Below are 24,282 nucleotides of genomic sequence, written 5' to 3'. Positions count from 1 at the left end.
AACAATTTCATATGATTCATCTATTCTTTACCATAATCCCTGTAATAAACTATGTTAAACCAGCTTAGGATTTATATTTATCGTTTTTCTCTTCAATTGGCTGGATTAAAAACACTTTCATGATTGAGTGGTACTCTAAAATGACAATTAATGAAAAGGTTTATATTTGATAAGGCACTAAAGATGAAGAAGCATGGAAACAAGGATCTTGTGATATTCAGACTTTCTCTAAGTTGCACAAATGACAAGAAATTGAAATTAGTTCTTATTCTCAACACACAAACATTGACCTCTTATTTTATGCCGTATATGTATACATATAGATGTGTGTACCTGTATGTATGTGTGTGTGTGTGTGTGTGTGTATTGGGTCATTCCATAAATAATGCAGTTTTTTCAATTGCATGAACTAAATGACAGAGGGGTGTGGGATAAACTACCTGCATCAACTTGCTATAAAAGCAGGTAGTAATTCTACCTTGTCCTTAGTCTTAGTGCAAGTTTTGAAGAGTGCAGTTCGATTTTAACAGTTATTTTTTTCAAAGCTATAATCTAAGTCATAAAGGAGCATATTCAGCATAGTTTGCTTTATGAGTTCAATAAAGGCAACAACACAACAGAAAGTGTGAGGAATATTAATGCAGTATATGGGATCAGACAATAAGCATAAGCCAGTGTCAATGGTGGTTCCAGAAACTACAGCCTAGAAGATGACCCTCGTCCTGGAAGAGCTGTAGAGCTCAACAAAGATGCCCTGCAAACCCTGGTGGAATAAAATCCCATCGTAACTTTTGAGGAACTAGCAGAGAAGCTTGAATTTGGTCATACAACCATTCAGCAACACCTGCATGCCTTCAGAAAAGTCAGCAAATTGAGTCAGTGGGTTCCTCACAAACATTCCAAGCCTAATCGCATGTGTGCTCTTCTTTACTGACATGTCTCATGAATGAGCCTTTTTTGGACTGAATAGTGAATGGTGACAAGAAATAGGTTCTCTGGTGACAAGAAATAGGAGATATACTGCAAACAGCTTGAGTTGCTTAAGTCAGCGCTAGAAGAAAAACGACGATCTTTGGTTTCAAGATGAAAGGTGTTCTTCCATCAGGATAATGCTCAGCCACATACAGGGAGGATGACATTCCAAAGGCTGGAGCAGTTTGAATGGGAAATGATGCCCCATCCACCATATTCACTGGACATTGCTCCATCTGATTATCATTTATTCTACAGTGTTCAAAATCATTTGGATGGGAAAAATATTAATTCTGTAAACAAGGTCAGAACAGTACTGGAGGAGTATTTTTTATCACAGACAAGTGAAGTTTGGAAGAGAGGCCTTGCAAGTCTACCAGATTGATGGAAGAACATTATAGAAAATGAAGGAGAGTATATTTTAGATAAAAAAGAACTTCGTTTATCATAATTTTGAAAAAAAAGAAGTATAAAAAAATTGCATTATTTATGGGATGACACAATATTATGTATATAAATACATACATATATATGTATATATATATATATATATATATATATATATATATATATATATATACACACACATGTATGTATGTGTATATATATGTGTGTGTATATATATCTATTGTGTGTGTGTGTGTGTGTGTGTGTGTGTGTGTGTGTGTGTCTGCATGTGTGTGTGAGCCAGGAGAGAAATAATTCTTAGTGTTCAGTAGCTTATATATTATATATGACTGGTGTTGTTTGTTTATACTACAGTAACTTAACAGTTCAGCCTAAGAGATTGATAGATTAAGTACTGGGCTTTAAAAAAAAAGACAAAAACATATATACTGGATTTCATGTTTGACTAAATCCTTCAAGGCAGTCCCCCAATTTGGCTGTAGTCTAATGGCTGAAACAAGTAAAAATTGGCCCTCATGCCGGTGGCACGTAAAAGCACCCACTACACTCTTGGAGTGGTTGGCGTTAGGAAGGGCATCCAGCTGTAGAAACTCTGCCAGATCAGATTGGAGCCTGGTGCAGCCTTCTGGCTTGCCAGCCCTCAGTCAAACCGTCCAACCCATGCCAGCATGGAAAGCAGACGTTAAACAATGATGATGATGATGATAATTATACACATACAAGCATACATGTATATTTTTTTTCATTTAATTGGCAGAAGTTGCAAAGTGACTCAAATGTGTGTATGTGTTTGTACATACATGTTTGTTATATGTGTCTGTGCACCTTTGGCAGTGCATAAGCACAGAGATAGAGCAGTTATATATTTGCACGACAATTTATTTTATATTGACAGTACCTTTTTTTTATTACTAAAATAACACCATTGAAATACTCTTTACACCCACAACATGAAAATTACAAAAGAAAACTAGGTCACATTTCTTTTATACAGTGGAAAGCGTTGGTGGAGAAGGAGGTACAACCCTTCAGTAAAGATTGTAGAGAAGTTAGTGAGTGTGATATGATCCATACGAATGAGCTTACTCTCAGTATGCTCCCATGCGTTGGGCAACATGGGCACTTGTGTTTTGTAGGTAGCTTAGTCCTTGATCAGCAGGGTTCTTTGACTGACTCTATGTCAGTCCTCCTCTCTGAGGATTATAGTATTTGTACAGGGTGTGAAAAAACAACTGCCACACATTTTACTGGTTAACAAAAAAGTTCAAGGTGAATGTTATTGAAATAAATATTTTAATAACAATAACATCAAGTAATGCAGGGTGTTTCATTTGCCTTTCATTTCAGGCAGTATTTTCACAATCGGTTGGTGTATAGCAGTCATCAATTCATCAAGCTATTGGTCAATGTTTGTAGACCTTAGCTTTCAGGCAACCCCAGAGAAAATAATCAGAAAGGTGAAATCATGTGAAAATGCAAGACGTCCAATGTCACCATATAAGGAGATTATGTGTCCTGGAAACAGTCCTCTCCACACTTCCACTAGTCTTTTAGCTGTGTGAGCAGCAGTTCCATCTTGTTAAAACCACACTTCCAAATTTCTAAGGTCTGTGAGTTTTGGCTCCTGAAAGTTCTGTAGCATCACCACATACTAATTAAATGTTACTATAACTGATTGACCCCCAAATATCAAAATTTGCAACAGTGCACAACACAGTAACTCAGTATGTAGAAGTGAAGCTGTTTAAGATTGTTTACCACCCAATAATGAAAATTCTGCTTATTGAGACAGGCAGAAAAATGAAAGTAGGATTTGTCACTGGTGAGATCAGAGATGTTTACTGTCAGGTTTATGAAATTCCTGAAAATCATTTTGTATGTATGATTAGCATTTGAGATCAGTGTGTGAAATTCTGACAGTTTGACCAGACAGTCCCAAAGCTGAAGTATATTCATGGGCTGAACGTCTAGACTGCAAAATAGCTAGGACATTTTATGGAGTTTTAATGTTCTAAAGTCTTCCAGATGGCTTTCTTTTCAGCCCTGAACCTGCGACTCAGAAATGTTTAGTCCATAGCAATATGGATTTTGGTCTGGAATAGTAATGTTTTGATATAACTTGAAATAAATATGAAAAGCTCTCTCCATATTTGTTGTGTCGATGCCCCCAAGCGAAGAAGTAAGATCGCCCAAGACATATAAATAGAGGTAGTCTAGCCGTGGTAGAGGAGTTGGTAGAGCAGTTGAGTAGCAGTCGGTTAGCAGTTGAGTAGAGATCATCCGAAGGTGCTAGATAGCAATAGCTTGAGACATAACAATATTGCAATCACAGACTCACCATTCTTGATAAACATTTCAACACCAAATGCATGGTGTGTCCTGGTTCAATACCAAGATGCTAACTAAAAAAAAGATTCAAAACATAAAATATTAGCTACATGAAGATTCCCTGAATGAATACAACAGTAAATTTGTCTGTATGCAATGTATCTGCATTAAGTATGATACACAGATGGATGGATGTATATATATATATGCTGGTGGCACGTAAAAAGCACCCGCTACACTCTCGGAGTGGTTGGTGTTAGGAAGGGCATCCAGCTGTAGAAACATTGCCAGATCGGATTGGAGCCTGGTGCAGCCTTCTGGCTTGCCAGCCCTCGGTCAAACAGTCCAACCCATGCCAGGATGGAAAGCAGATGTTAAACAACATATGTGTGTGTGTGTGTGTGTGTGTGTGTGTATATATATATATATATATATAGAGAGAGAGAGATAGATAGATAGATAGAGAGAGAGAGAGATACACACACACACACACACACAATGCACTTCTTTTAGTTTCCATTCACCAAATCCACTCACAAGGCTTTGGTCAGCCCAAATATGTGTGCATATATATATATATAATCATCATCATTGCTTAATGTCCGTTTTTCATGTTGCCATGGGCTGGAAAGTGTGACAGGAGCTAGTCACACTCCAATTGTTTGTTTTGACATGGTTTCTAGGGCTGGATGCCCTCCCTAATGCCAATATGTGTGTGTGTATACATATATATATATATATATATCATCATCATCATCATCATTTAACGTCTGACTTCCATGTTGGCATGGGTTGGAAAGTTTGGCAGGAGCTGTTTTGGGACAGTTTTTATAACTGGATGCCCTTACTAACATCAACCACCTGAAAGAGTGGACACCCAGTTAACTTCCATTAGGAGTAAAACCTGCAAATGTAGGAATAAAGTGTTTATTACAGTTTATTAAATACAAGAATAAAACAGTTTAGTTTATTATATTCATTTTATCTCTTTTATTTCAAAAATCCAAAACTGAAGATGTGGTGCTCCCAAGCACTTGGGTGGTTGCCTAGGTCTGGGTGATCACCCAAGTTGCCAGTACCTTCAACCAACTTTTGTTGATTTAATTGGTAAACTCTTTCCTCATATTGCTGGTCTTGTGGCTAAATTAGAAATTATCATCATAATTATTATTATTATTATTATTATTATTATTATTATTGTCAGTGTTTGTAGAGGTGTACTTTCTAAAAGCATATATGTATTCATGAAGATATTAAAAAGATGGAAATAGTTTATTTTTGGTAACTGTCTTAAATTTACATTCCAGTCCATTTTAAGGGCTGGTTATGGGCATAGGGAGGGAGAGCTATAGAGAGAAACAATATATAATTCTGTTAATTCCAACAGGAAAGAATGTAACAAAAACCTATTAATTTTCAATTGGATGGCATTCTTAGCCACCAGGCTATATCCCTGTCCACCACTATCAGGGCAGAGATGGCTGTTCACAAGTAAGAACCCTGTGAGTCGTTGTTCCTTCACCATCCTTCGGAGCAACACCTTTTCCATTTCATCTGCTGGAACTGTGATGGAGCCTGATTTAGAGGAAACTGTACGTTCCACTCCTTAATGTAAAGTTACTCCATATATATATATATATGGCCAGTTAATGACTGATGCATGTTTGATTTACCCTCAACTGAAAAAAGATAAAAACCCAAGCTAGAAAATAGCAAAATTAGAATAAACTTATTAGAAAAGAAATAAAGGAAACAACTGAAGATTTAAGAGAATAGTGTGCCTGCATCATACATGTGTGTGTACAAACAGTGTATCAGTGTGGGCAACGTCCTTTAGGTATTGGGTAATTACAACAAGTAAACAGCTTTTATTCCAATGATAATAATATATCTGGTACAAAGCCAGCAGACAGGTTTCTATACTGAACCAGTATACCAAACAATATTGTTCTATGTCTTCTTGTCAAATATGGAATAATATTAATAATAACGACGATGATGATAATGATAACACCAGTGGAATGTCATTAGAATGTTGGCTTGTGCTTCTTTACTTCAACCATAACATGATGAATATTGATAAGTTCATTGCGGATCTGTAAATTACGCAGTGGGCCTTGGCTTAAAACCTTCTGGAAACGATGATAATATTGAACCAGCTGTGTGAGAGCACCCTGAAAATAACAAAGAATGAAAATATGAAAGTCAAAATGATACAGACATTATAAGCACTGACCTGGAATCTAAAAGAGTAGCAGACCCATTAATATGATTCAAACCATGCATCTGTCACTTACTAGGCATTTAAAAATCTATATAAGCGTGGTTGTGTGGTTAAAAAGGTTACCTTGGAACCATGCTGATAGAAGTCAGTCCCACTTTATGGATGTCATTGGCTAATGTTCTAATTTATAACCATGTGTCAACCAACTACTGGTAAATCAAAATGGTAGACAGAAACTGAAGAAGCTAGCCAGTGTGTTCATCATCATCGTTTAACGTCCGCTTTCCATGCTAGCATGGGTTGGACGATTTGACTGAGGACTGGTGAAACCGGATGGCAACACCAGGCTCCAATCTTATTTGGCAGAGTTTCTACAGCTGGATGCCCTTCCTATGTGTGTGTTTATTATAAAAAATGACATAATTACAGCCTTTGGCTATAGTAGTGGCATAACTAATAAGGGAACAAATGGAATGTTCACTCCCACTGAGCACATTTTTCAAAATTGGCACCTGTTCAACAATTGAGAAAGGAGTTAAAAATTGTTTGGCAAGTATCACAGTGCCTTTTTTTTATATGCTCACTATTCTTAACTTAAGAACTTGGCTATGCCTCTGGGCTACAGGCATGGTTATTTGGTTTCAAAGTTCTCACTGTAACCAGATGGAACCTGGGTTTGATCTCATTCCATTGCATAACCCTTTGGACATGTGTCCTACTACAATCTTGGGTTGACCAATACTATGTGAGTGGAATTTGTTTGATATAAACTGTGTGTTAACTCATAGTATCATCGTTATTTTATGTTTGTTTTCCATGCTAGCATGGGTTAGATGAGTTGTCACACTTCCAGTCTGTTATTATTTTGAGTCACTGCCCTCTTGGACAGACAGAGAACCATGTCTCACTTCCACATTTCATTTTTGGTGGGGTCTCTACAGCTGGGTGTCCTTTTTAACACCAAACAGAGTATATTGGGTGTATTTTATTATGGAAAGACTGAAATCTTCTTTGTGTGTTCCCCAGTCATCCAAGGAAACATGATTGAGAGGGTAAACAGAAAAGTAATGAGAGAGAGCCAGGGCAAGAGGGTGATGGAAAGGAAGTGTGTATATGATGGGAGAAACAGAATAATAGAGGCTAGAATGTAATAAAGGTAGGAGTTATACAGAGAGAGAGTAATAGATAGTCACATGTTGATTTCTGCTAAGGAAGTTGAACAGCATGAATGGCATAGTGGAGGAAGAGAGAGAGTGTGTGATGTTACTTTTGTCATATCAACCTGTGTCAATCAACCAGTGATTAGATCATTGGAAACTTGTAATCAATGACACTATTGTTTACAAATTGCAATATAAAATAAAATAGATAATCCAAAAGATTTGAAGAACCTAGTCGTAAAAGTGCTTAAATCACATAAAAAGCAATCTTACTGAGGCACATTTAGCAGTAGCTCTTCAATTCTGAAGCTTCTGATTCTCTTCAGGTCTTACAAAATTCATTTAAATAAAGTTCCATAAATAAATAAATAAAACTGAAGAAAAAAACAAAAACAAAAGAATGACTGCATTTATCTTTCAGTCATTGTGTTGCAACCATACTGGGGCATTGCCTTGAAGAGTTTAGTCAAACAAATCAGCCCAGTACTTATTATTTTTTTAAAGTCTAGTACTTATTTTAGTAGTCTCTTTTTCTGAGCTGCTATGTTACAAGGACATAAGCAAACTGACACCCACTGTCAATTGATGGTCATGCTGAACAAACACTAAGACATGCATATATATTTATACAGACATGTATACACAACAGGTTTCCACATAGTTTCTGTCTGCGAAATTCACTCACAAGGCATTAGTCAGTCTGGTGTCCACATGGACATTCTGTCTACTAATGTTTTCTTTTATTCCAGGTGGAATTGCTTTGCTTATGTCAGGGCTCTCACAAGTGCTATTTAAATTACAATAGCTACAAATTCAAAAAGTAAACTGCATTTCAGCTGTTGTCTTTATTTACCTGCAATATTTGAGTACCATTTTTAAAGTTGGTGAAAGAACGCATCACATCTTGGTTTATAATCTCAATTGCTTTCTTCCAATCAGAATTAAACCCACGAACAATCTGCTGGACTCGTCCTGAAACAAATAAGAAACAAAAGGGATGCATTATTCAAACATCTACAGCTACCTAACTGATTTCATACTAGAAATATTGATTCAAACTAAATCCTTCAATATTTGGTGGAAACTTTAATCAAAACCTAACTTATTTCTTTTAATGATTTCATTTGATTAGAATTTATGCTCTTCATAATATAACAGGTACTGTTTATCTATTGACTTCAAAAGGGTGAAAGATAAATTCTGTAGAATTTACCAAAGTCATAATGGCTACTCCAGTGTCATCTTAAGTAAGGTGCTATGGGTGTGCAGTTTAAAGGCCCATATGGATCATGGGTCACAAATCCCAGAAAATTTATGGGTCTATGAAGTGGGGTTGGGATTTCCTCATATTTCAATGAGAGTAGGGTTCTATTTTTTCAATAAAGTATTCCTACCCTTAATGGTGTCGGTCATAACTGACCAAGTCAATAAATTATCCTAGAGCTGAACAGTCACTAATACTTAGTCTCTAAGAGATATTTAATAGTACTCTTACCAAGTTATGTATAAGTGTCATGATATTTACAGGTCATTGATGTGGCCAGTATGGACATCTTATGTTTTGTTAGTGTACAGGTTTTAATTCAAATCCTCTCATGTACAAAACCTGAGACCATCAAATTCCAATCATAGGTAAGTCCAACTTATAAATGCTAATTTAAGAACCAAATAGTCAAGACAACTCACATCAACAATTATCCTCAATAACCAGGACTCCATACAATAAACACCTCAGACATTCCCTACACCAGCTAAGCATTGACTGAATCTTATTCTATTGTGAAACATTAAGTCTAAATAGACAAACACAAATACAGGGTTACACAGATATACATACACATATATATACACAAACAATAAGGATACAAAGCAATAGGTAAAAAGTGTTGGAGGTACTAACTTTCTTCATTCTTCAAGGCATCTAAGTTTCCTTTTTCAATTATCACTTCACATTCTTTTACAAAACTAACCATACCACCAAAATGAGGTGCAAGAACTTCTTCAATGAACTCTTGTGTTCGAGCAGAGAGCAACTCTTGGAAACTTTCACATTCTTTTGAATCCTCTGTACGTTCCTATAAAATTTGTAGAAAACATGTTTGTTCATTTGGATAATTAATAGAATGTTAGAACAAATTTTAAACTCTCCCCCTTTTTTTTTTTACATATATTAGCATCAGTACAAAAACTTTCACAAATTTTCTTTGCATATTATTGATGGGAGGAAATAGCTTTCAGAATTTTTCAATTATTAGTTACCCAATAAAGCAGATTTAATCTTTTGAGACGAAACTAACTGAGAATGCTTCTATTCTGGAGATTAAACTATTTTTATGAGATGGCTCTATATTGGCAGAATTAGTAGGAGAGTGGACAAAATACCTGACAATATTCAGTTTTGTCTCTTTGTGTTCTAAGTTCAAAACCAATGAAGTCTACTTTGTCTTTCATGCTTCCAGCAGTCAATAAAATATGTGCTAATCTACAAGTACTGAGCTTGTTTAAATCAACTATACTCACTACATGCTTGAAAGCAGTGCCCCAGCATGACATCAGTCCAATTACTAAAGTCATTGAAAAGAATAAAAGAACACAAAACAAATAAGTGCTTGAAATGCTATAAAAAAATATTTCTGAATCACGATAGACAAAGCATCATCATCACCACCATCTTTTAACGCCATCTTCCATGCTGGCATCAACAGGATGCTTTGACAGAATCCAACAAGTCCAAAGACTGCATCATGATACAATGTCTGTTTTGGGAAGGTTAGTTTGGTTGGATGCTCTTCCTAACATCAACCACTTTACTGGACACTTTTTCATGGCACTAGTGAGGCTACCATACAGCTCACAATATCTTGAAGAGGTCAACCATTTCTTCTTTCAAGCCATCAGCCCAGTTGTCTTATAAAAGTTAAGAACATCTTCCGTATTTCAATTTTACAAAAGTTTGGGTATTAAGAATCACTTACCATAATAACGTTGAGCATCATGTCGTAGTTGTTGATGAGGAATACAAGCTGCTCCTTACGCTGAGGAAATTCAGCTGCCATTTTCAGGACAAAGTTTTCTACTTCAATTTGGAGCTGACCTAACAGCTGATGCACCTTTTCATCGGGATATGACTGGTTGATGCCCACGATGGCAGCTGAAAATTCAGCATACCGACGTGTGATCTAGAAACAAAATGATAAAATATGAAATAATGTAGACTGAAAACTTAGGGTTTGTTTTTTGTAAAAAAAAAAAAAAAAGTTGAAGTCCCCACAAAAAGTATTGTTAATATATTTAAGTCGGAGTTTTTACATAGTAAAATTTTTCAGCACATAGGTCTGCTCAGTCAGGGTTGACCTGGAGCTAAGCAAAAACAACAATAACAATCGACTGATGTACCAAAATAGTCAGTTGAAGACAACTGTCTTTTATATCGTTAAGATTTTCTATATATGATGGCTGTGTGGTAAGAAGTTTGCTTCCCAACCACATAGTTCTGGCTTCGGTCCCAGTGTATGGCACCTTGGGTATGTGTCTTCAACTATAGCTTTAGGTAGACCAAAGCCTTGTGAGTGAATCTGGTAGATAGAAACTGAAAGAAGCCTCTCTGTGTGTGTGTGTGTGCCTTTCGCAATACCCTTAAAGCCAGGAACTTTTCAGCATCTCTCGTATATATTGCAGTTAGGGTTAGGGTAGTATGATTTATCTCTCAAGTTGATTATAAAAGAAACAATTTCAAAAATGAAGATGAAAACTTACATAATGGGGCCGGATATCAATTTGTCCAAGTTTCTGGGGATCACATTCTTTAACGCTATGAATATTTAGTTCAAGTATATATTGGAATCTTGGCCACATTATGTCCTGAAGTGTTTGCCAGTACCTTCAATAAGAATGATGACAAAGACCATGATTATGATGATGATATAGAATGTCTTTGATATAGTTGTTGATGAAATATTATACAAGGTATTAAGTAGTTAAACACAAAACATTTTCATTTAACATTGAGTCGTGGAAATCTACTTTGACAAGCTTCTCTATTCATCCGGTTTTTAATTCCAGTAATATGTTACACCTCTTCTTGTCAGATATCATATCACATTTAACAATTAATTAATAATAACTAAGAGTGGAGATCCTGGGGCGTAATTATTGAAGAGAGGTAGAATTTAATGTAATATTAGACTAGATTTTTACTGTTACTAGTTCAGTAACTTGTTATACCAAGTTCAAACTCTACCAAGATCAATTTTACCACACTTTCCCAGTACATTACAGTTAGTTATTTTACTAACCCAGAAGAATGTGATAAAATATATATTAGCACTATATTTCTAGCTTTATATCCAATTAGTCATGCTTGCATGGGTAAATTGATTCAATAAAACAAAAAAACTCTATTGCCAAGAGCTGAAAAGCAAGAAATAAACTTCTGGTATATGAAGACCATGATATAATTAGAATTCCTAGCTACTTTTTGGATGCAGGTTAGGATGTATATATGTAACAGCAGTAACATTTCAGATATAAAAGCACGAGTCCATTGTGAGTTTTACTTGAGCTTTGTAGAGGGCCAGAAATCAAATGAAGATGAAGAATTTCCTGGCCTTGCATTGGAAAACCAGCTTTTGAGATGCAGTTTTAAGTGTTATATTAGGTTGCCATAAGCTCATTAGAGATTGTGAGTCCTAGCATTTGTAATGACTTTAAAATCATTAATTGCATGTTGCTGTTGACTGCAAGATGAGAAACTGTTTTCAGGATTGTGTTGTTGTGCTGTTGAAAGATACAAAATCAAGACAACTTGTTGAATGTGTAATGTGACAACAAATAAAGTAAAAATGAAACCAACCTCTCCAGAGCAGGTACATTGCGTTTAAGCATGATGGTACGATAACGATTAATGATATGGATGCAGAGAAAGATGGCAATAGAATCAAAGCAATCATTTGTGTAAACTTCCATATGTTTCTGGAAAGAGAAAATAAATAAATAAATTCAAAACTACAATTAACAAAAAGTAGTCAATTAAAAAATTTAAAACATAAGACAGTACTTTTCAATTTTTGTTGTTTTTATTGGAAATGGGATGAATTCTCTACATACTCAATCTCACAGAAATGGCAGCTAAATCTCCCTCATATCAAACTTTAGTGATTCAGAAAAAGGAAGGATATATTAAATACTAGCAGAGATACCAGGCTTTGACCATGTCACATAGAACTGAAGAATTAGACTTTTCTTTTATATTTTCTCTAATGAACTGGAATAGCTATGATTTGAATTTCATCAAAATTGCAGATTAAGAATTTTAATGAGGGTTCTTTCCTTCTTTACACACCCTAACAAAAATTCTAATCATGACATATTTATCCCATACTACTCATCTTTATGCCCAGATTCCAAAATCCAAATCTTATGAAACTTATTCAAAGGTTTTTGCTCCTGAAAAATGGAGCTCTGAAATGTGGGAATTAAAGTCAACCAGAGAAGTTGAATTGTTGGGAATCTTTTTTTTTAACTTGGGTCTTATATCTATTGTTCAAATTTCTTTGAAATCGTAAATATATGAATGTTCACTGGGTTTGTAAAAGAGAGCAAAGTTACAGGAAACCAAAAAACGAATGATCACAATAAGCAGTCAGCTACCCTACCCTAGTCATTACAACTCCCCAATGTAGGATTCCTCAGTCGTAAGATGCATTATGGATCTATAGTAATTGGAAGGGCATGACCCAACTCAAATAAACATTAACAACTGTGTGATGTGAGGGCTAAGGGGAAATGAAAGTGTCACCTCTGGAGTTTGCAAATTTATTCTGTTCAGTTACCTATCGGCATAGTGATCTTGGCAATTTATAAATCTCTTTGAATGACCAGTCACTTATCTGGGAAGGCCTTGAAATCAATGTTACCGTCTGGGGACTATCTCTGAGCCAGTCATAATAAAAAGACTCAAAGGAGGTCTGCAACCAAATAACTTTACTCAAAATAACACATTGCAATTGAGTCAGTAGAGGCAAAGATGCCTCTCCTTTACTTGGCAATTTATGCACCACATTGCAGAAATCATAATCTAAGTATATCTCAAAGCAAACTTTTACAGTGTTGTACCATTGAATTATAAATAACGCTCATTTTGTATGCTCGGGTGACTCTACAGCTTCCAAGAGTACAATTGTATTCATCTTGGCTTAGGAAAAATGACTAAATTAAGTGGTCTCACTAACTCTTATATATATATATATATATATATATATATATATATATATATATATATATATATATACGATTGATTTCTTTCAGTTTCTGTCTATGAAATCCACTCACAAGGCTTTGGTTGGTCTGAAGCTATAACAGAAGACACATGCCAAGTTGCCACACAGTGGGACTGAACCCAGGATGATGTGTTTTGGAACCAAGTTTCTTACCACACAGCTACACCTGCACCTATATATATATGTATGCATGTATGTATATATGTATATGTATATATGTATGTATGTGTACATATATATACGTATAAATATATGCATGTATATATGTGCATATATATATGTGTACATATTACATCATCATCATCACCATCATCGTTTAACGTCCACTTTCCATGCTAGCATGGGTTGGACGATTTGACTGAGGACTGGTGAAACCGGATGGCAACACCAGGCTCCAATCTAAATTTGGCAGAGTTTCTACAGCTGGATGCCCTTCCTAACGCCAACCACTCAGAGAGTGTAGTAGGTGCTTTTACGTGTCACCCGCACGAAGGCCAGTCAGACGATACATCTATATATATACATATATATGTACACATATATATACATGTATATCTATACATCTACACATATACATATGTATGTATGTGAAATAATAGCTTCACTTTAATAGTTTCAGTATTAATAGCGAAACTATTAAAGTGAAAGTATCAGACATTACAATACAGAAATGTTATTGTACCACTTTGACATGTAATACTGAAATAGTGGATCACATTAGACAGGAAGTTGAAAATTTTTGGGGCCTATGACACTACATGGACCCTAGGTAAGGCATGTGTAAAATTTGAATGAAATCAGTTGTGTAGTTCTCGAGTTTTAGGGAGACAGACTATGTATGTATGTATATATGTGAAATAATAGTTTCACTTTAATAGTTACAGTATTAATAGTGAAACTATCTGACATTACAATAGAGAGTTGTTATTTTTCCACTAGTGACACGTAATACTGCAATAGTGGAGGAGATAAGAGATTGCTCTGGGTTCGCATTAAGCAGGAACTTGAAATTTGTTTGGCCCCTAAGTAAGGCATGTGTAAAATTTGAATGAAATCGGTTGTGTAGTTCTCGAGTTTTAGGGATTCACACAGACAGACAGACACACAGACAGACACACAGACAGAGACACACACAGACAGACAGACACACACACTGACAGAGACACACACAGACAGAAACACACACAGACACACACACAGACAGACACACACACAGACAGACACCCACACAGACACACACACAGACACACTCACACACAGACACACACACACACACAGACACACACACAGACACACACACACACAGACAGACACACACACACAGACAGACAGACACACACACACACACACAGACAGACACACACACAGACAGACACCCACACAGACAGACACACACAAACACAGACACACACACACAGACACACACACACACACAGACACACACACACACAGACACACACACACACACACACACACACAGACACACACACAGACAGACACACACAGACAGACACACAGACAGACACACACACACACACACACACAGACAGATACACATTCTCATCTTTATATATATAGATAGATACCATGACTGACAAAGAAAGAACAGGATAGTCATGACTGGAAGATCTCTGATCATAGTTCTGTTCAATCAAGGCTGACCTGCAGTTAAACAACTACTATTATGGTAATAAGCAGGACCGTCTCAAGGTACCAGCAATTCAGGCAGTCACCCGGGGCACCAAGGAGGGCATGACAAAGACAAAGAAATTTCCACAACCATCAGTTTGCACACACTGAAGTTCAGCTTGCCCAGGGTGCCAGCAACCCTAGGGCCAGCCCTGATAATAAGTCAATGGGATCCTCTATGCTATTGCATAACACTTTAAATAATTTAATCCTAGATATTCAATTCTTTTACTGGTTTCAGTCATTGAACTGTGGTTAGCCAACCAAATTTCAGTCACAGCAATGCTCATCCAAGGTTGCAGTAGAAGACATTTGTTCATGGTATCATGCAATGGGATCAAACTTGGAACCAAGTATGTACTTGCAAAAGGAACTTTGTAACAACATGCTTGTGCCAGCAAATACATTTATTTATTTGAAAATGGGGTTTCCCTCCATTGCTACTCTGAGTTCCATGTTTCCATTTTTTACAAAACTCACTTAGGGAAGCTTCAACTTCAGATAAATGAATGACAATTATTATACATATCAAGTATTAATACTTTTCCTCCTACTTGTAAATTAAAGGTCACACACACACACACACACACACACACACACAATCCAATAGGCTGGCACATGGTTTCCATTTATCAAATTTCACTAGGTTAGGTTGACCCAAAGCTATATTATCAAAATGAGGGATAGTGGAATCAAACCCAGAACCATGTAAGTTGTAAACTGAACTTCTTAACATATCACCATGCTTTGTTTACAAGAACAAAAAATACAAGACAGTCATAGCTAGAACATCCTGCATGACAAGTTTGCTTACTAGAGGCTGCCTTGGGGGTAACAAATGACAATAATGACAAATTTACTCCTACATGCCTCCTACCTTTTTCTTAGGCCTATAATAGACTTGTTCCTGTAAATCAAGCAATAGTGACAAATCACTTAGCCAATAACATTTCAAAGTTTGAAAACTACTGCATTAAATTTTGTGCATAAAATAAATAACTACAGGAGAAAACTTTAGAAAATCAACAAAGAAAATAAAAACATACTTAAATTTTTTTTTTTTTTTTTTTGTTTTCAGAATAAGAAATAGTTCAATAGAAAAATTTTTAAAGAAAAGATATTTATAAATGAATTAAGGCAGCGAGCTGGCAGAATCGTTAGCACGCTGGACAAAATGCTTAGTGGTATTTCACTCATCGCTCAGATCTGAGTTCAAATTCCACTGAGGTCAACTTTGCCTTTCATCCTTTCGGGGTCGATAAATTAAGTACCAGTGAAACATTGGAGTCAATGTAATCGACTAGTCCTGCTCCCCACAAATTTGAGACCTTGTACCTCCAGTAGAAAGGAGTATTTATAAATGAATTGAAAGAGACTATTTGTATGTATGTGTGTATACACACACACACATCATCATTTAATGTCTATTTTCTACGCTGGCATGGGTTGGGTGGTTTTCACAGGATCTAGTGGGTATCAAGCAATATAAAATTGAGAATTTGTTTTTGATGAACTTGTTGCTAATTCATTGGTATATATATCATCATCATTTAACATCCATCTTCCACACTAGCATGGGTTGGACAGTTTGACAGGAGCTGACAAGCCAGAGGACTGTACCAAGTTTTACTGTCTGCTTTGGCATGGTTTCTACAAGGTGCTTTTGGATGTGGCACCAGCACTGGCGAGGTGACTGAGTAAGTTCCAAGACCGTGATCCCTCAACTGAGAGGGGTGGCTTTGTGTCAGGTGATGAGAGATTAAACTATGATAGAGGGACAGAAACAGATGTCTTGCTGTAGAGGAGAAGCATGGCTACCCCAGTGAGAGAGAAATGGTGGCTATGATCTAGGGTGTACTCTTAAGGTACAAGGAGGTGAATGTAAATGGAGTGGTAGAGAATTGGACAGTAGGTACAAGCAGGGAGTTCACATGAATGCAAAGGGGAAGAGGGGAGGGAAAGGGAAATGTAGTGAGTGGGAGAGAGAGAGAGAGAGAGAACAGGAGAGAGAGAGAACAGGAGAGAGAGAGAGAACAGTGACATTGGGCTGCAGGAATGTGTGTGTGTGTGTGTGTGTGTGTGTACACAAAGGAGGTGACATAGGAATGTCATAAATGACATGACACTATGCTTGGAAGGACCTGCCCAACTCATGCAAGCATGGAAAAATCAGGTGTGAAAATAATGACAGAAGTGGCAGTTATAAGAGGCCAAATTTGGAGCTAGATATTTTTCTGATTTGCGCAAATTCTTTTCTCAAGCACATAATTTAGACATATCATACCATTTCAGTTCCTTCTATATTTCAATAGAATTATTTTATTTGGAAAGTCTTAAATCTCTCTTAGCAGACAATTTGCAGTATTTCCATTGAAATTGTATCGCATGTAGAAATGGACAAATAAAAACTAAATACCTAAACAATATTGTTGTTTAGCTCTAGGTTACACCTGATAATGTTGCCCAATGATTAAAACTATTCCAGCAATGATGATTGTCTTTGTTAGACATAATCTATCTAGAACTATATTATCCAATGTATCAATGTCCTTTTTCATAGATGGGCAGATAACAATTTCACTTTACCCATTACAATAGACAGAGGCACCTTTGCTGGCTTGTGAAGTAACTAGTACATATATATGGACTGGCTCCTGTGCAGGTGGCACGTAAAATACACCATTTCGAGCGTGGCCATTGCCAGTACCTCCTGACTGGCCTTCGTGCCGGTGGCACGTAAAAGCACCCACTACACTCTCGGAGTGGTTGGCATTAGGAAAGGCATCCAGCTGTAGAAACTGCCAAATCAGATTGGAGCCTAGTGTAGCCATCTGGTTCACCAGTCCTCAGTCAAATCGTCCAACCCATGCTAGCATGGAAAGCAGACGTTAAACGATGATGATGATGTAGGTAAAGAAAATGTTGAATGTGTAGAAATGAAGTCAAGAAATAGAAAACTAGCTACATACCAAAAACATTGATAGTGTTTTCCCCATGATGCTATTGAAAAGTTCCTGAGCTGCTGTACTTCCAACTGATACCATGAAGAAGTCCACAATGAACAAATATTCTCGACAACAATTATCCATCAAAGTGTAGTGCTGACTGCGAAACAGCTTTTCAAATGTATACTAAAGGAGAAGATGGAGAGAAAAATAAAAATGTTATAAAATATATATATATATGTTATAAAACATTTCTCTCGACAAGAAACACAAACACTGTAAAACAAATAATAATGAAGGTACACCTTTCCTATTTTTCTATCCTATTCTCTCTTTCTCATATTCACCCTGTACTTTGACCTCACATCTGTCTCTCTCTCTCTCTCTCTCTCTCTCTCCAGATAGGAAAATCATTCATCCCTTCAGTAAGGCACCAGCTCTTGTCCTTGTATCATACTTTTATATCTCTCAATACTATACCCCACTCAGTTGAGGAGTCTTGGTAACTTCACCAGACTTCACTAGTACATGGTGAAGTTTTGTGGGTATGTGGGCAGCTTCTCCAATGCAGGTACCACAAAAAAGCACCCAGTACACTCTGTCACTCTGTGAAGTGGTTCTTGCTAGGAATGTCATCCATCAGTAGAAACTATGCCAGAACGGACACTGGAGCTTGGTGCAGCTTTCTGGCTCATCAGTTTATATTGAACCACCCAACCCACGCCAGAATGAAAAAAAGGGATGCTTAATGATGATGAAAATACAAATCAAAGTTTTTGAGGGTGAAGAGTGAAGTAAACTGAAATAACTCCATGATGTTATTTATTTGAAGTATAAGGGTTAGAGATAATATATAGGATCTAAATTGAAGTAGGTTCAATAAAGCAAATAATCTGTTCCTCAGCTCTTTGACTACAATCATAACTCTGTGTAATGGAAATAAATTACCAATTCTGACAGAGTATAAACAGAAAGAACTTTTATGCAATTGTTTGACCAATAGCAGGTAAATCTCCTTATTGTCTTTATAATGGAATCACATTACATTTAACCCTTTAAACCCTAATAGATGGTGTCAACCAGAATCAAGAGAGGGATCCCTCTAGGAGTGACAAATACCCTGATGAATGAATGAACTTACTGTATACAGTGCTCAGATGCACTACAACTCATGAGAAAAAGCAACCAAAACATTTTCAGTTGTCACAAGATATCTCAAGAGTTTTAAGCATTCAATCAGTTATCTTTGTAGGATAGCCATAGTCAACAAGAACTATTCAAAGTAAGGAGATATTAATTATAGCTGGGACATACCCGGGTTTCATTTTTCTGAGCAGCATGTGGGACAATAACAGGAGCTTCAAGCTGAGTAGTTAGTACTTCCCCTCTATCTCCTACAGTGAACACTGTGGATCTGTTCTTTAAAGAAGGCTTTGAAGAGAAAAACCTTGTGAACATTAAGGAATCATTTTTAAATATATTTCAGTGACATGACAATGTGAAATGACTTACTTTCGAATATGGTACATCTTAAATTAATTACATTAATCAATATAAAACATAAAAGGCAGTGAATTGGCAAAGTTGTTAGAGTGTTGGATAGAACACTTAGTGATATTTGTCATTACTCTGCAAATCTTGCTGAGGGTCAGCTTTACCTTCCATCCTTTAAAGGTTGATAAAAAAAAAATTACTACTCAAGAATGGTGGATAGACAAATTGCAAAAATGTTGGATCAGATGCCCTGTGATATTTACTCTGACTCTTTGCATTCTTAATTAAATTTCACCTAGGTACCTAAAAGACGAAAAAACCCAGCTCACCAACAAAACCTTAAAGTGGTGAGTATAGAAAATACTTGAAACAAATGCCAGCATTAATAAATAGTTGATAGTTTCCATTATCTAGGTGACCAAGTCAGTAGCAGAAGGGAGATGTTCTGAGAGTGTAGCTGCTAGCATAAGAACAGGGTGGGAAAATTCAGAGAGCTCCTACTTCTGTTGGTAACTAAAGACCTCTCCCTCAAAGTGAAAGGCAGATTGTATGATACTTGTGTGTGAACAGTTATGCTACACAGCAGTGAAACATGGGCTGTGACTGCTGAGGACATGCGTAGACTTGAAAGAAATGAAACCAGTATGCTTCACTGGGTGTGCAAAGTCAGTGTGCATGTATGACAGTGTGAGCATCTTGAGAGAAAAGTTGGACATAAGAGGCATCAGATGTGGTGTGCAAGAGAGGCAACTGCACTAGTATGACCATGTGATGTGTATAGATGAGGACAGCTGTGTGAAGAAGTGCCAATCTCTTAGTGTGAAGGGAACCTGTGGAAGAGGTGACCCCAGGAAGACATGGAATGTGGTGGTGAAGCATGATCTTCAAATGTTGGGCCTTAAAGAGGCAATGACTAGTGACCAAAACCTTTGGTGATATGCTGTGCTTGAGAAGACTCGTCAAGCCAAGTGAAATCATAGTCATGGCTGATGCCAGTGTCACACGACTGGCACCCATGCTGGTGACACATAAAAAACTCCCATTACACTCTTGGAGTGGTTGGCGATAGGAAGGGCATCCAGCTGTAGAAACCATGCTAAATTAGACTGGAACTTGATGTAGCTCTTCAACTTGCCAGTTCCAATCAAACCATTTACTCTATGCCAGCATGGAAGGCAGGTGCTAAATGATGATGATGATGATGATGATGATGATGATGATGGTGTTAACAAGAATCAAGGGAGAGATTCACCCTGGTGAATGAATGAATGAATGAATGAATGTATGAATATAAAATTTACAAATATTGAAATTTAAGGATATCTTTCTTTGCTGTATCTTCAATTCCCATCAAGTCATCTTTGTCTGCAAGCTCTTCATACTGTAAAAGAAATGTAAGCAAATACATTCAGTTTGAAATATTAACCTGTCATAAAGTACTAATTCTATGATCACAAAATCCCTTCTAAGAAAATGAAATTCTAAAAATAGTCTAAACCATGATTTTTGCTCCCCATCTTCTACAAGTGAGATCACTAATGAAGTTCTCTCCTTGAAAGTATCATATGACTTGTGGATTAGCAGAGAGGGTAAACTAGATAAGAAAACCTAAGTGATGTTCACTACAAACTGCCTGTTACATGACCCATCATAAATAGTGTCATTACATGCAATAATCATCTATAGTCTTTGTTATTTAACTTTTAGCATTCATATTGATTTATCAAATGTAATATTTATTTAAACACTTTTTAAAAAATTAATCATGTATTATCTTGTATCATCATTATTTCAATGATATGATTGCTTATTTTTAGAATGGCATAATTAAAATCTTGAAGCTACAAGTATTACATATTTGGCCAGTTTAAATGCTAAAGGGTTAAATGTTTATTAAACCACTGAGGCCAGAAAATAATGCTCTTTAAAGATTAGGCACCTTTAAAAAGTCAATTTTGATGAAGTGATGCAGAATAGTGTTAAAGTCTTGGTTTTACTCTCTACAGCTGTAGTCTGGTTCACTGTATCTACTAGTAGATTCTTCTAAAAGTTATCAGAGAAATTAGTGATATGAAAAAAAAATGGAAATTAACTGCTAGTACAAAATATAATTTCTTTATACACTTCATATGAAATAATGAGCTCTCTCTTTTTTCATATTCATCAGCTAAAACTTCTAATAATTAGCTGAATTTATAGTTCCCTTCATTTAAGATAATTATTTTTGAAAAATCTTGCTAGCTAAATATGTAAATAATAAACTATAAAGGAATACCTGAAGTTTCATGAGTCGACTTGTGTATCCTTTAAAATAAGAATAATAAACTTTGCTCATAGTGTCCACATATTCATCACGAATTTCTTTGGCTACTTGTCTTTCATGGCTCATGAGGAATTCATTGAAGAACCTAGCAAGACAAACAGACATACCTATAATGTTCAACTGAAATAAATTTTCAGTAGAGTATTTGCCAAATGAGATTATATATAATTGTAAAACATTAATGAAAGGATCACTAAATATATTTAAAGAATACATCATATTTATTTAGATTTTAAGAGGAAAATAAATTGACAGTAACTTCGAAGTTTCACCTTACTTGCTTTCTGATGAAGGTAACAAAATTAACTTTGAAGTCAATATATATAGATAGATAGATAAAGATAGAAATGGCCAGTCTTTGGGATTACCCTGGGTTTCACTTCATAAAGTGTTTAGCTTTACAGCATTTCTTCAGACCCTAAAACCCATTAGCCTATGGCTAGAGAGGCCAAAGGCCAACGGGTTTTAGGGTCTGAATAAATGCTGTAAAGCTATATGCTTTATGGACGTGAAATGCAGAGTACACTATAGACCAGGGTAACCCAATAGACCAGCCATATCTATCTTTATCTATATACTCTACTGCTCTATAACTTAGAGTGTGTTTCTATTTCGGATTTATGATTTACTGGATAGGCGCAGGAGTGGCTGTGTGGTAAGTAGCTTGCTTACTATCCACATGGTTCCGGGCAAGTGTCTTCTACTATAGCCTCGGGCCAACCAAAGCCTTGTGAGTGGATTTGGTAGACAGAAACTGAAAGAAGCCCGTCGTATATACGTATATATATATGTATGTATGTATGTGTGTGTACATGTTCGTGTGTCTGTGTTTGTCCCCCCAACATCGCTTGACAACCGATGCTGGTGTGTTTACGTCCCCGTAACTTAGCGGTTCGGCAAAAGAGACCGATAGAATAAGTACTAGGCTTACAAAGAATAAGTCCTGGGGTCGATTTGTTCGACTAAAGGCGGTGCTCCAGCATGGTCGCAGTCAAATGACTGAAACAGGTGAAAGAGTATGTATATACACACACACACACACATATACTCACACAGACTAATACATATACAATATTGTCTCACGTACTTGTTGAGCGTAAATAACAACACTGCTTCGTCTTCAAACCCCGTTATAAATGTGAACTGTGATTTAAGTGACTTCCCTTGCTATGCTAAAGCGTATGGCACTAAATATCACTAAAAAGAAATAATTAAGGGACACAACTCCGTAATTACTAATTAGTACGCCGGTCAAGATAATTTTTTGAGTAGTAATTGCACCTGCTAGAAATAGCAGTAAAATCTCTTTCTAAGCACACCTTTAATATCTTCAAACTAAAAGGACATACTGAATAAGATATTTATAGATATATTGTGTCTGAATAAAATACGAAATGGTTATTACTGGAACGCTTTTTGATCATAGGTCTATACAATCAGCGCTGAATTGAAACAAAACAACTCCGCGAGTGTTAACATATACTTCATAGCCACTAAACACAGGGCTTCTACATTATAAATGTCAGCAAGTGTGGAGAATTGTAGTGCAATTTCCAATAAATGGGGAATGCAAAAAAAAAAAAAAAAAAGAGAAGTATGTTTTCCTTGAAATCCCAAAACGAAAGTGAATTATCGGTTACTAATAGCATTGTTTTGAGATTTCTACTCTTGCAATATTTTGATGTCATTTCTAATTAGATACTTCTAAGCTTTCAAGTTATCATTTTTCCTTTGGGGGGGGGGGGGGGGGGCTTAATGCTTACAAAGGTACGACTGAATCATACATCATAATATATGAAAATTAATTGGATTTTTTTTTTAAATGTTTTTTCTAATTAAATACTTGTAAGTTACCTAAGTATACCTTGGAGTAAAAAAATTCCAAACATTATTTTATTGATGTTTTTTTTTACATTCTACACTTTTTGCAAATGACGTTGCCATTCTCCACATTTATCTCAATATCAAATCTATATTCGTTACAAAATACACTTCCACAAATAAAAAATAAATTAAAAAATGCAACAGAAAGAAAAGGTAGCAACCGACCTGAATTTAAGCATAGTGTTTTGGGGTACTTGGTAATTTGTCATCGGTTTCCTAAATGAGTAAATCTTCTGAAGAAGGTATTCCCGTATTTTGCTTAAAGCCTAAAAATATAAAAGAACTTTAGATGACTTACGAAATTTGCTTCGTAATCACATAGTGCTCGGTTCGATCCTAACGCATGACATCTTGGACAAGTGTCTTATATCATAATCGGGTAGGTTGATTACTGTTGTGTATATATGGAGCTGGGTTGACAGAAATTGTACGAAGCCTCTGTGTGTGTGTGTGAGAGAGAGAGAGAGAGAGAGAAAGAAAGAGAGAGGCTGCATTAGTTGCATTTAAATTCGAAGTGATGGAGGAATAATTCTTTGGAAGGGACATAACTCCGGTAAACAATCTGATAAATTGAGTA

The 24,282-nt window shown here is 36.2% G+C and overlaps 1 protein-coding gene across 1 annotated transcript in view; it reads right to left on the bottom strand.

The window, feature by feature from the left end:
• Nucleotides 1-4,669: 4,669 nt before the first annotated feature.
• LOC106884414 (vacuolar protein sorting-associated protein 52 homolog) overlaps nt 4,670-24,282 on the bottom strand; it is a 31,035-nt gene continuing 11,422 nt past the window's right edge. Inside the window, exons 9-19 of the mRNA XM_014935777.3 lie at nt 23,871-23,971; nt 21,774-21,906; nt 20,822-20,879; nt 19,319-19,452; nt 18,029-18,190; nt 11,945-12,063; nt 10,849-10,972; nt 10,068-10,271; nt 8,993-9,167; nt 7,946-8,064; nt 4,670-5,882 (exon numbers count right to left, since the gene is read on the bottom strand). Coding sequence (XP_014791263.2) covers nt 5,736-5,882; nt 7,946-8,064; nt 8,993-9,167; nt 10,068-10,271; nt 10,849-10,972; nt 11,945-12,063; nt 18,029-18,190; nt 19,319-19,452; nt 20,822-20,879; nt 21,774-21,906; nt 23,871-23,971 — 1,476 coding nt within the window. The 3' untranslated portion in view covers nt 4,670-5,735. The remainder of the gene's footprint in view (nt 5,883-7,945; nt 8,065-8,992; nt 9,168-10,067; nt 10,272-10,848; nt 10,973-11,944; nt 12,064-18,028; nt 18,191-19,318; nt 19,453-20,821; nt 20,880-21,773; nt 21,907-23,870; nt 23,972-24,282) is intronic.

This window comes from Octopus bimaculoides, chromosome 1 (genome assembly GCF_046866305.1).
Source record: "Octopus bimaculoides isolate indiv1 chromosome 1, ASM4686630v1, whole genome shotgun sequence".
Taxonomy (NCBI): Eukaryota; Metazoa; Mollusca; class Cephalopoda; order Octopoda; family Octopodidae; genus Octopus; species Octopus bimaculoides.
Note: the sequence above shows the minus strand (reverse complement) of the source record. Positions and strands in the feature narration are given on the sequence as shown.